This window comes from Myotis davidii, unplaced genomic scaffold (genome assembly GCF_000327345.1).
Source record: "Myotis davidii unplaced genomic scaffold, ASM32734v1 scaffold78, whole genome shotgun sequence".
Lineage (NCBI taxonomy): Eukaryota > Metazoa > Chordata > Mammalia > Chiroptera > Vespertilionidae > Myotis > Myotis davidii.
In genome coordinates this window covers 2,442,769-2,455,802 of record NW_006290305.1, presented here as the reverse complement: position 1 = coordinate 2,455,802, position 13,034 = coordinate 2,442,769, and the positions used below count along the sequence as shown (strand labels likewise).

At 40.5% G+C, this 13,034-nt stretch overlaps 1 protein-coding gene across 1 annotated transcript in view; it reads left to right on the top strand.

Moving 5' to 3' along the window:
- CEP192 (centrosomal protein 192kDa) overlaps window positions 1–7,840 on the top strand; it is an 89,220-nt gene extending 81,380 nt beyond the window's left edge. The window contains exons 40-43 of the mRNA XM_006763291.2: window positions 850–971; window positions 3,572–3,698; window positions 4,626–4,684; window positions 6,778–7,840. Coding sequence (XP_006763354.1) covers window positions 850–971; window positions 3,572–3,698; window positions 4,626–4,684; window positions 6,778–6,919 — 450 coding nt within the window. The 3' untranslated portion in view covers window positions 6,920–7,840. The remainder of the gene's footprint in view (window positions 1–849; window positions 972–3,571; window positions 3,699–4,625; window positions 4,685–6,777) is intronic.
- Window positions 7,841–13,034: the final 5,194 nt, after the last annotated feature.

The following is a 13,034-nucleotide window of genomic DNA, read 5'->3' as shown; positions in this document are numbered from 1 at the left end:
TGTTGTCCTCTTTGAATTCCTCTTGTTTAGGGTTCTCTTCGCTTCCTGGACTTGTAAGTCTATTTCTTTCATCAGGTAGGGTAAGTTTTCTGTCATGATTTCTTCTAATATGCTTTCAGTATCTTGCTCTCTCTCTTCTTCTGGCACCCCGATAATTCGGGTGTTGGTACATTTGAAGTTGTCCCAGAGGCTCTTTACACTATCTTCCTATTTTTGGATTCTTTTTCGTTTTGCTTTCCCAGATGGGTGTTTTTTGCTTCTTCATATTTCAAATCTTTGACTTGATTCTTGGGATCCTCTAGTCTGCTGTTGGATCTCTGTACATTATTTTTACTTTCAATCAGTGTATGTTTAATTTCTGACTGGTCCTTTTTCATTTTTTTTTTTGGCATTCTCATTAAGATCCTTGGTCTCACTAAATTCCTCGGAGGTTTGTAGAAGGTTCTTGAGTAACCTTATAACTGTGTCTTATAGTTGTAGTTTCAATGTTGTTGTGGGGGCAACACGCACAGGTTTATACCTTATGCTGCCATCTTGGTTCCCAATCCTGTTCTCTCATTTATCTTTATTGATTGTCATGTTTGAAGTCTGGGTTTGACTTTATGAAATCTCTAACTTGATTAGATAAGAGTGTGTGTGTGTGTGTGTGTGTGTGTGTGTGTGTGTGTGTGTGTAAGAATCTGAGCAGTGAAAGTAAAGTATAGGGTTTTTGATTTAGGTACTTTAAAAATCTTAAGTCTCCTTTTTAAAAATTGTGAAGGAAATAGTAGAATTAAAAAACATAAATGTCCTTATATTTTCCTAGACTATTATTTTTTTCTCCCAACCCTGTGCTTTATTTTCATACAGAGTGTCAAAGCAGAAAATGAGCCTGAAAATTCATGGGTTTCTACAAATACTCTTATTAAAATAGATAATGTAGTTAAGCCCCGAAGACAAGCTGTGTCAGAAGCTCCTGCTCCCATACCTGGGTATGTTGTTTTGTCATTCTTCCAAGTGTTCCCCGGTACTCTATAGAGGTGTCATTAGACCCAGTAAAATGCTCAGTGACTTCACCTATGAGCTTACATGTGTTACTACCATTCCAATGGCGATAGAGACTATTTTTTGTCCAGTGGAAAGTTCTTTTGTGTCCCTTTGCAGTTAACTTCCACCCTCACCCCAAGCTTTGTCCTGTTCTAATCTATTGCCATAGGTTAGTTGGTTGAATTTCATATACATATGCACTCTTTATCTGGCTTCTTTCACTTAACATACATTTTTGGGGGATTCGTTCGTGTTGTTGTGTATATCTGTAGTTTGGTCCTTTTTGTTTAATATTCCATTGTATGAACATGTCATAATTTATTTATTCATTTTCCTGTTGACATTTGGGTGGCTCCTAATTTGAGGCCATTATGAATGAAGGTGCTGTGAACATCATTGTATGTGTCTTTTGTGGACATATTTTTTCATTTTGGTGGAGGTAAAAGTATCTAAGAATAGAATTGCTGGGTCATATGATAAACATATATTTAACATTAAAATAAACTGCCAAATAGTTTTCCTAAAGTGGTTGTACCATTTTACATTCCAAAAGAGATTTTAAAGAATCTATGAAAGTAGATTCTTAAAAACTTTTAAGGATGTATATTTTATACCAGCAGCTTACACAACTTGAATGATAATATTTAAGTATTTTACCTAATGAAAATGTTTCTAATAATTCTTAATTAATATTTAGGTCTAAGTTAGTTCTGCAGGAAGATGCTTGTAAGAATATGATAAACACCTGCTAAATTTACTATAAATGTGGCTGTTTATTTCTAGTAGGAGTAAGTAATGCAATTTGTAAGAAATTAGAAACCTTGAAAGAATGTGTTCTTATCACAGTCTCTGCTGTTTACTCATTCGCTCATCTCACGCTTATTGACTGGGTGCTCACTGCATTCTGGGTGGTGGAGATAAGACAGTGAGCAGAACTACCCTTGCCTCCACAGACTTCACCTTCTGGAGGAGGAGCCACATCACAAATAATCACACTTAACAGGCTTGATTACAACCTGTGGAAAGGACTGGGAGGAAATAAATGGGAAACACGGGGACATATATCTGAGAAGAACCTCCCTAAAATGGGACCTTTACGTTGAGAATGAGTGGAAGTGTCCTGGGTGAAGAGGACTGTGTAAATGACCAGGTGGCGAGATTGTTGGCCCTGGAGGAACTGAAAGCAGCCCGCAGGCCTAGAGCACAGAAGAGGGGGTGCGCTATGAGCTGAGGCTCCAGAGGGAGGTGGGCAGAGTGCATGCAGGCCACACACGGCCTCGTGTGTCTGGTGTTTATCTGGAATGCTGCTAGAAACCATTGAATGACATGGTGAGATTCAACTACTTACAGAAAAATACTTTTGGCTGTAGTATGGACTACTTTGAAGGGGGAAAGAATACAAGCAGTGAAACAAGTCAGGGGGTATTCTTACACAGTCCAGGGCTCAGATAGTGTCAAGAAAAACGATGAGATATGGACACTTTTTAAGTATATAGGAAGGAAGTTTGAAGGACTCAGTGATGGATTAGACAAAGTCATGAGAAGAAAGGGGGTCAAGGTCAGCTCCCAGATACCGTTCCCTAGCAGAAAATACCTGGAGGATTAAATTTGAGGAGAAAGGGCACAAGTTTATTCTGTATTTATGGAGTCTTCCTATATAATAAAAGGCTAATATACAAATTGTCCCCTCGACTGGGAGTTCCTGACCACGAGTTCAACCAGGAGTTTGACCAGAGGGTGGGGCCGGCCGGCCAACTGCCCGCGGCCCCTCCCCGAGGCCAGCCTGGCCTATTGGCCCTATTGGGGCGGGCAGGCTGGCTGGACCCACCCATGCACGAATTTGTGCACCAGGCCTCTAGTAATAAGATAATTATGAGGTGATTGGATATGCTGCCCAGAGATTCCATCTGAGCTGAGAACCAGATCCAGGAGTCACATAGCTATGAGGTCACTGGATCGCCTGAGATGGGATTGCCTAGTGAGAGTCCATGGGAGCAGTTCGGGATGTTCATGGCCATGCCTTGTGGCATTAGAGGGGAGGGAGTAGAGATGAGCTTGCACAGACTAACCAGCGGCCAGAGAAGTGAAAGTCAGTAGCGTGGAATCTGGAAGCCAAAGCAAGAGGAAGTCATTACCATCAGATGTTGCCGAGAGGCCAGAGCTTGTGTCGCACTTAGTCTGTGTTCTTGTAAAAATAAAGATTGTCAGTGGACTACACTGTGAGAAGTCAGTGAAATAGACCAGGGCCACCTTTTAGAAGCTGGGTTTGAGCTAAGTGGAGAGCAAGACTTTAGTGAGAAAGAGGGTTAGAGGTGGTGCTGCCATCCTGTGTTTAATAGCAACTAATCCCAGTAGCTCTGTAACAGTGCGTGCTGTCAGCATTTTATCTTTACACAACTTAGTTCAATGGCCATTACAAAACTACTTTCTAAGTGCGTTGTAGGGGAAAACACAAATTAAAGCACTACTCCATGATTTAGTATGTCTAAATTGTTTAAATAACTTGATTTTAAATTGGTGACTTTTAAACCTATTTCTAAAGCAGACACCTTGACTTGACTTACCGTGGAGTTTATGCCCCAGAAGATGTGTATCAGTTTCTACCGACTAGAGTGGGGGAATCAAGGTCTTTAAAAGTCAACTTGCGAAATAATTCTTTTATTACACACGCGGTAAGTTGGAAATACTATTGTGGGTTTTAGAAAAAGAAATTATCCAATTATTTGATAAACATTTTCCTGATAATGAAAAGTTTATGTTTTAGATTATAGCTAAGTTGTAATAATGAGTTAATTTTTTAAAAAATATATATTTTATTGATTCTTTTACAGAGAGGAAGGGAGAGGGACAGAGAGATTGAAACATTAACCAGCTGCCTCCTGCACACTCCCCACTGGGGATGTGCCCACAACCAAGGCACATGCCCCTGACTGGAATCGAACCTGCGACCTCTCAGTCTGCAGGCCGACGCTTCATCCACTGAGCCACACCGGCCAGGGCTAATGAGTTAATTTTTAAAATGCCTTAATACCATATTTATAAAGAAACTCATAGGAAGTTCATGACCCTTTATCAGATAAAGTTTATCTGAAAATTAAAAAATTAGCACTTGCTTTCATATTTCTAAAAAACTTTTTCTTTTCGTCCTGTACCATCATAACAACATACTTCTGGATAACACTAGACTAAATACATATTAAAATTCCCCTTTATGCGTTTTTCTTTTTCTTTTTTTGGTTAATCCCCACCCAAGGATTTTTTTCTCATTGATTTTCAGAGAGAGTAGAAAGGAGAAAAAGAGAGAGAAACATTGTTGTGAGAGAGACACATGGATTGGTTGCCACCCACACACATCTCTTCCCGGGCCAGGGATCAAACCTGCAACCGGGTGCATGCCCTTGACCGGGAATCGAATCCGTGACCCTTCAGTGTGCAGGCAGTGCTCTAACCGCTTAACACACTGGCCAGGACTCTATTTATGTGTTTTTACGAGCATTTATTGTCTTAATTTTGTGGCTCCACTTAAATTTGCAAATGTAAATTTATGTTCAAATATCTAACTTGCATAACTTCATAAAGTATTTCATATTAAATTGCAGCTGAAGTTTTTAAGTCCCAGAGAGCCTTTCTACGTCAAGCACTCAAAATATTCTTTGAGGTGAGTTTATCATAAGTCAAACTGTTCTTACCTGGTGCAGGAATTTGTTGTCAGGACATCAAGATTTCTCATGGGAGTGAGGACTTGTGAGGCCTCCCTCTCTGGCAGCCCCTCATCTTCATCCCCAGCACCAGCGAGCAGTGAACACAGGGATCTTCTTCAATAAGAAAGGGGATGAGCTGAAGGGAAAGCACTTCATGGCTGACTCCTGGTGTGCTTCACCGTGTGGCTACCCAGACTTCACCTTGTGTCTTGGACTTAACATATGATTCCTTTTACCCGGTGTTGTGCCAGCCACTTACATACATACAACCTTAATTATCTTGTGAGTAACTTTAGAATGATTCCTGCTTCAAATATTATTTTTACTGTGCTGAGAATCAGCAATTTAAATTTTCACTAATTTGGACAAAATTAGTATTCCAGATTAATTGGGAAAACTTTCATTATGGTATTTTTCAGTTGTCATTCTTCAAATACCCTATATTATTCTCAAATCAGGGCCTCATTTCCTAATTGTCATTGCTAATTTTCTTTTTCTCCATTTAAGTTGAAATCTCAAACTTGTTTGTCCCTGTTATTTAAGTTCTGTTGGACTTACCACTGAAGAGTAATTTTATCTTCATCTTTAATTATTATAAGGTCTTTCATTTTAGCATTAGGAGACTATTTAAAAAACATGTTTTGTTCTAAGAGAACTCGAACCACTCAGCAAACGTTCTGGACTGTCTTTACTGAGTCCCTGAGACAGCAGAGCTGTACTCGGAGCTTACACATAGAGCTAGGAACTGCAAAGGGGTTGAACTTGTTGACGTACCATTCCAGTGCTAGAAAATTTTAAGCTGTCATACATTAGAACACTGCTTTTCAGTGCAGCCCTAGCTGCGTAGTCATGTTAATAGCATCTAAAAGAACTTAGAAACATGGGAAAATATTTTTAATTTGAGTAAAATTGGAATAATTTACATATAATAGCATTGGAAATAGTATCATAACTTACATTTTGTTTGCTTTGAACATGTACTCTTTGAACATATTACTTTAGAATATTTCTAAATGTTTATGCTTTGAAGATAAATAAGGTACTTTTATACTTTATTAGTGACAGCTCATTATTCTGAACACGAGTTTCCAGAAAATTTTCATCCATATTAACTGTCATTATGGAACTTAGGATAAATATGTAATGTCACAGATTCAAGCATCAACTCTCATAGCAGCAGCTCAGTATAACTTTGATAAGAATGAGAAAAACTTGTGGCCCTAGCCGGTTTGGCTCAGTGGATAGAATGTCGGCCTGCAGACTGAAGGGTCCCAGGTTTGATTCCAGTCAAGGGCACATGCCCGTGTTGAGGGCTCAATCCCCAGTAGGGGGCGAGCAGGAGGCAGCTGATCAATGAGTCTCATCAGTGATGTTTCTATCTTTCTCTTCCTTTCCCTTCCTCTATGAAATCAATAAACATATATTTTTATTTTTAAAATATATTTTATTGATTTTTTACAGAGAGGAAGGGAGAGAGATAGAGAGCCAGAAACACCGATGAGAGAGAAACATCGATCAGCTGCCTCCTGCACATCTCCTACTGGGGTTGTGCCTGCAACCAAGGTACATGCCCCTGACCGGAATCGAACCAGGGACCCTTCAGTCCGCAGGCCGACGCTCTATCCACTGAGCCAAACTGGCTAGGGCTAAAAATATGTTTTTAAAAAATCCCACAGACCTGTGTGTAAAGCACTAACTATGATCTGTTTAACCAAATGAGTAAACTGTAGCTTGTAGGGTGTTCTCATCCTTTCTTAGGTAAGGATAAGTACCTGCTTTTGCAGATGCAATAGGAAGCTCCATACACAATGGTCAGAACTTTGATTTCCTCTTTCCTACTTTTATTAGCCAGGAATACATATGCAGTACTTTTTGAATTAGATCTTAGATTTCTCTCTTTGTGCCAGTTTTGTATTAAATAATAACATCAGAGAAATGAGAAATACATTTAGGTTGAATGTAACTGGACTAGGTTCTCTGCCAGGCATTGTGCAAGTGATCTGTTTGTTGCCGCGGCATCAGCTGCTGACATTTTCCTTTCTCTCTGCAGAGCCCAGCATTACATCAACATGCCCGTGCAGTTCAAACCAAAGGCCGCAGGCACATTTGAAGCTTTGCTTGTTGTTCAGACTGATGAAGGCAAGAGTGTAGCTATTCGACTAATTGGTGAAGCTCTTGAAAAAATGAACTAGAACACATATTGTGTACAGTAAATGTCCTAAGTTATATTTTGGTAACTTCATTTTTCTACACTACAATTATGCTTCTGTATATATTTTGTATGATAAATTCGATGTATAAAAAATATTTGATGTATAAACAGTAGATTTTTTGTTGTTTTGAGAAGCTAATACTGAAGATGTAACTAAAATATCATGTATTCTAGCCTATATAGTATTGTAGCTAATTTTTGATGGGAGAAGAGAATTCTATTTTTTAATTGATTATGATATTCTGAATAAAGATGGTATATATTTTATTGTGCTATATCTAGAAATAAAGTTAATTTTCACTGAACTTGTCTTTTTTTATATGATGTCATATAGAAATCAGAATATCGCTTCATTCTAATTACTTCCAAGCTCCTGGGTTGATTCTGTGATTTTTCTCTTCCATTGCATAGTTTCCTTTCCCCTAACAAATTCCTTCCCTTTTCCTCCTGCCCCGTAAGCTAATTTCCCAGAGTAAAGAAGGAAGCTTACTTTTAATGAAATTGTTTTCCTCCATTGGAAAAAGTCTTCATATTTTATGCAAATACATTGGAGAGGTTGATGTATTTTAAGATAGCATTTATTGTAAGTAAAGCCAGACAGGACAACTGCTCCAGAACCGTGTAGCAGGGCCCTCTGCAGACACTTACCCTGAGATCAGGGCAGTGAGACACTGAGCAGTCAGAAAAATGCTTCCGATGTGACGTGAGCCGCGGCAAGGAGGGAGGCGGAGAAGGTGACATGGGTACCTGGTTTCACCCAGGAGGAACATGCTGCTTGACTGCTTCTCAACCATTACCAGTAAGTCTCCTGATAAAAATTTCTGAGCCTCAGCGAACAGCCTCTCCTTAGGAGCAACAGAATCCCAGCCTGTGAGCATTTGTGGGGTGGGTGGGGTGACCACTGTGGGATGTTACTGATGGAGCAGCAAGAGCGCAGAACAGGTGAAAAGCTGCCTAGGTGAACTGAACCCAGGAGCAGTTTAGAACCAATGGCTGTGAGCCTGAGATAGAAAAACCAATTCCTTCTTTTCACCTCATTTTTTTCTCGTGCTTAGAAACACAATTTGTGAAAACAGTTTTCACAAGTGAAGTACTTACTGGTTTCACTGATACTGTCCTCCAATTTTAGGTGTTGTTCATCAATTGTGAGATCCCTTCATGTTTGAATGTGCATTTATTTGATAAGTCACCCTCAAAAATTTTAAAACTGGCATTACTTTTAAAAAATGTAATGTTTTGCCTAGCTGGTGTGGTTCAGTGGATGAGCATCAACCTATGAACCAGGAGGTCACGGTTTGATTCCTGGTCTGGGCACATACCCGGGTTGTGGGCTCGATCCTCAGTGGGAGGCATGCAGAGGTAGTTGATCAATGATTCTCATCGTTGATGTTTCTCTCTCCCTCTCCCTTATTCTCTGAACTCAATAAAAATATATTTTAAAAAATGAAAATGTAATGTTTCCATTTCTATGTAACCATCATTTTGCCTTTTAGGTGATACTCAGGAGGTTGTGAAAAAGAAGGGTTAAACAAGCAAAGACTTGAAATGTGACTCCTTTCATAGATGATGTACTTTTATGGATATGCATTTCTTTCTACGCCTTCCTGTTTCAGAAACATGATGCTCAGAGTTTTCAGAGTAATTGGATGTGAACCAAAGATTCGTTACAATCGGTCATCGCTGCTAACGCAACCAGACCATTGGCTGTAATCGAATGTGTAAGAGCATCTCATAGGCAAGGCAACAGAATAAGCTTTCCTTTCGTTAGCTTCTCACCTAGAAGCCGCTTTCTCTTCCTTTCCATCCGTTTCCAACTGTGGACGTTTCCACTTGGTTATCGAGTAGGCATCTCACACTTTGTGTTCCCTCGCTGCCTCAAACATGTTCTCTAACTTCCCTTATCTCAGTAGATGTCACCCTATCCGTCTAATTATTCAGCTAAAACCCTAGGTTTTGTGTCTTTTACCCTCATAATAAAACTGATAAATGTTTATTGAGTGCTTCCTATGTAATAAGTAATGTCCTCAATGCTCTATATACACTGTCATCCACTATTCCAGTGATGGCGAACCTATGACACGCGTGTCAGAGGTGACACGCGAACTCATTTTTTTGGTTGATTTTTCTTTGTTAAATGGCATTTAAATATATAAAATAAATATCAAAAATATAAATCTTTGTTTTACTATGTTTGCAAATATCAACAAATTTCTATATGTGACACGGCACCAGAGTTAAGTTAGGGTTTTTCAAAATGCTGACACGCCGAGCTCAAAAGGTTCTCCATCACTGCTCTATTCCCAATAGCTTTACCGACATGGACCCCTTTTTGGTGGGGAGGCCTCCCTGTGGCTGCAGCCTGCAGGTATCCAGGAGGGCCCCTGGGGACGGGTGGGGGGTTGATAGTTGGCCATGGGTGGGGCTGAGCATCAGGAGAGGCTGCCCTGGGAATGCCTGGTGTAGGTGCGCAAACTCGGGTCCTAACCTTGGCTTTTCTGACGGTGCCAGCTGCAGATAATAGAAACTGTTATTGAAGCTCATAATTAGAGAAAATGTAACTGATAACTGTCTGCTCTTAAAAGTTTTATTCTCTCTGGTTGTAAAGCAACCCTGAGATGGCAAATTAGCATGTCCTGCCTGGGCTAACACATTCGGTAACACACAACCAGGCAAGACCTAAAGTTCTGTAGAACTCGGTGATGATTAATGTGCATCATCACTGATTTAATTAGCCCAGAAATGAGACTGGATAAAAGGGCATCTGTTTTGTGTCTTCAATTAAACTCTGAGGTGGGGATGATTTTATATGTATACAATACGTATACTTTATGGGACACAGATCTCTGGGAAGAATTAAATTGGTCTGTTTCTCACAAAGATAAACTTGTTATCACTGCTTTTAATTTTTTAAAAAATATTTTATTGATTTCAGAGAGGAAGGGAGAGGGAGAGAGAAACATCAATGATGAGAATCATTGATCGCTGCCTCCTGCACACCCACTACTGGGGATCAAGCCTGAAACCAGGCATGTGACCTCGACTGTTTTTGAACCTGGGACCCTTCAGTTTGCAGGCCGGTGCTCTATCCACTGAGCCAAACCAGCTAGGGTTCTGCTATTTTTTTAAATGGCTTTCCTCCCTTTTTAATTCAGTAGTTTCTAACTTTTTATATTTAACTTGGTAGGTTATGGTATTTTATAAAGGTTTAATGCAAACCGTGTTTTGAAGTGAAAATCGATTTTCCCTGCATCTTCCTAAGTGAGATTTTTAAAATAAATGTCCATTTGGTGAAAACTAATGTGTCAGTCTAAAGATACATTCTTGTCCACAACACAGTGTGTATACCCAACCTGGTTAAGAGCTACAGGTTTCATATTGTGGATTCCCAAATTCTAGCCGCAGACTCATTTGGGATCCAAAACAATTTATTTTTCAAACTTTAAACAAAGTGTATCATTTTAGATAGCTGGTCAGCTATTATTGAATTTCAAAATGCCACACTCTGAAGTCCCACAGCCACCGGCCAGCTTCCTGCCAGTTCCCCTGTGTAGTATCACTGTCTCATTAATGTGGACTTCCTGCCCCAGACCTCTTCTTAAATCCCCCAATCCCACAGGCTCACATTTTTGGACATTGTTTGGTAGCACTACTTCCTCTGTCATTGTTAACAGGTTAAGGACAAGTCAAAGTAGTGGTAATAAACAGTTCAAATAGTAAATATCCTTTATTTTAAAGAGAATGGTTGGTTCACTTGTTTTTGTGTTTTTATTCCACTTTCTATATGACCTTAGTCTGGATAAGAGAGTGAGCAGGCATTCAGGCCTGTGACGCTGTAAAAGTAGTTGTGTTGCATATAAGGATTATTAGAGTAAGGAACGTGGTGGCTGTGACAGGCAGCTTCTAAGATGGCCCACAGTGATCCCGCCTCCTAGTCTTCATGGTCTCATGTGATCCCCTCGACTTGAGTAACTTGCTTCTGCTCCCTCCTCTCCAGCCTGCTTTCCCCTCACTGGCTCTTTCACAGGCATGCCCACCCTCTGGGAATGGGCCTAACACCTCCCCTTTCGTTCCTACCTGCCTTCCAGGTCCTCAGGGCAGATGGGTAACTGTGTTGAACAATTTTCTGTTGGGTGCCCTGTGTTGAGGTCCACACATTCAGCCAGAAGTGCCGTGGGGGCAGGTCCAGGGCTCCTGGTTCACCTCCGAAGCCTCAGTGCATAGAGCACAGATGGCTCTTGGTAGAGTTTCATACGTTTTGAACGAATGGATGCAGCAGCAACGAGGTTTCTGTCTTAATAGTTCAATGGAAATATCAAGAGCATACGGATAATATAATAACAGAAATGGAAGGGCCCTTGTTTAACATAATAATAATTTATTTATGTCACAGGCCAAAAGCAAATCGTGCACGTGGAGAAGTGCTGCCGTCAGGAGCAGGCCACGACTGTTCATACCGTGTCTGTCCGTGGTGAAGTCCCTGGAGGGAAACCTGATTGCGCTGGTGCAGATAAGAGAGTTCGGTAATGTGAGCAGCCTTCCTATATAAGAAAATAGTAATGGGCAGTCAGAAAATATAATGGAAGAGAAAATAAAACACCTGGGAATAAATGTGTGACACGCATATGAAGGAAACTTTGGTCATACTGTGGGACAGAAGGAGACTTGAGTAGGAGGAAGGACTTGCGCCTGCTTCCCCACGCTGCGTGTATCTGTGACATGCGTCAGACCATGTGTGACTGGTAAAGGCCGCAGTGGTGACTGTGACTCAGAGATGCTTGGCTCAGATAGTGTTTCCCTTGAGAACTAATGCTTTGCGCTCCATGCTGGTGGCTCCCAGCCCCTCTCACTGGGAATTCCAGACATGGTGAAAGCCCACCATCGTCGTCCCTGGCATCACTGTGATTTTCTTCCTGTTTATTGAATTTATTGGGGTGACACTGGTTAACAAAATTATACGGTTTCAGGGTGCAGAATTCTACAACACATCTGTACACTGTGTTGTGTGTTCAGCACCCCAAGTCATGTCTCCATCCATCACCATTTATCCCTTCTATACCCTCCTCTGCCTCCTCCTATTCCCCAAGGCAATCACCACACTATTGGCCATGTCCATGAGTTCCTTCTTTTTTTTTTCTTTTTTGCTCAATCTCTCCACCCCCCCCAACAGCTGTCAGCCTGCTCTCTGTCTGTGAGTCTGCCTCCATTTTGCTGTTAGTACATTTTGTTCATTAGATTGCACACATGAGTGAAATCATATGGTATTTGTCTTTCTCTGACTGGCTTATTTCACTTAGCATAATACTCTCCAGGTTCATCCATGCTGTCTCACAGGGTGAGATTTCCTTCTTTACAGCCAAGTACTATTTCATCGTGTAAATGTACCACAACTTTTTTTATCCACTCATCTACTGATGGGCACTTGGGTTGCTTCCAAATATTGGCTATTGTAGACAACGCTGCAATGAACATAGGGGTGCATATATTTTTTTGAATTAGTGTTTTGGGTTTCCTCAGGTAAATTCCCAAAAGTGGAATCGCTGGGTCATAAGGTAGTTCTATTTTTAATTTTCTGTGGTAACTCTCTACTGCTTCCCATAGTAGCTGCACTAATCTGCATTCCTACCAACAGTGCACAAAGGTTCCCTTTTCTCTACATCCTCATCAGCACTTGTTTGTGGATTTATTGATGGTAGCCATTCTGACAGGTTTGAGGTGATATTTCATTGTGGTTTTGATTTTCATTTCTCTGGTGATTAGTGACATTTTCACGTGTCTCCTGGCCATCTGTGTCTTCTTTGGAGACCTGTCTATTCCATCACTACGTTTTGAGTTGAGCTCGCCACTGGCTCTCCACCTGCCCTTTCTTTGCTCTTGCCTCAACCTTAGAGACCCCCATTCATCTCATTTTTATCCATCCTTTTAACTGTGCTAGAGCTTTATGAGGATTGGTTTAACAATGATTATTACTGCGTCAGTTAAAAAGTTGTTTAGATTTTAAGTAGTTGACCCTAAGTGCTGTTTTTCCCATTGGCCTAATTTAGTGTGTGAATGGGAGGCTTGTTAGGAATGCATACTTTGCATTATAGTAGAAACTA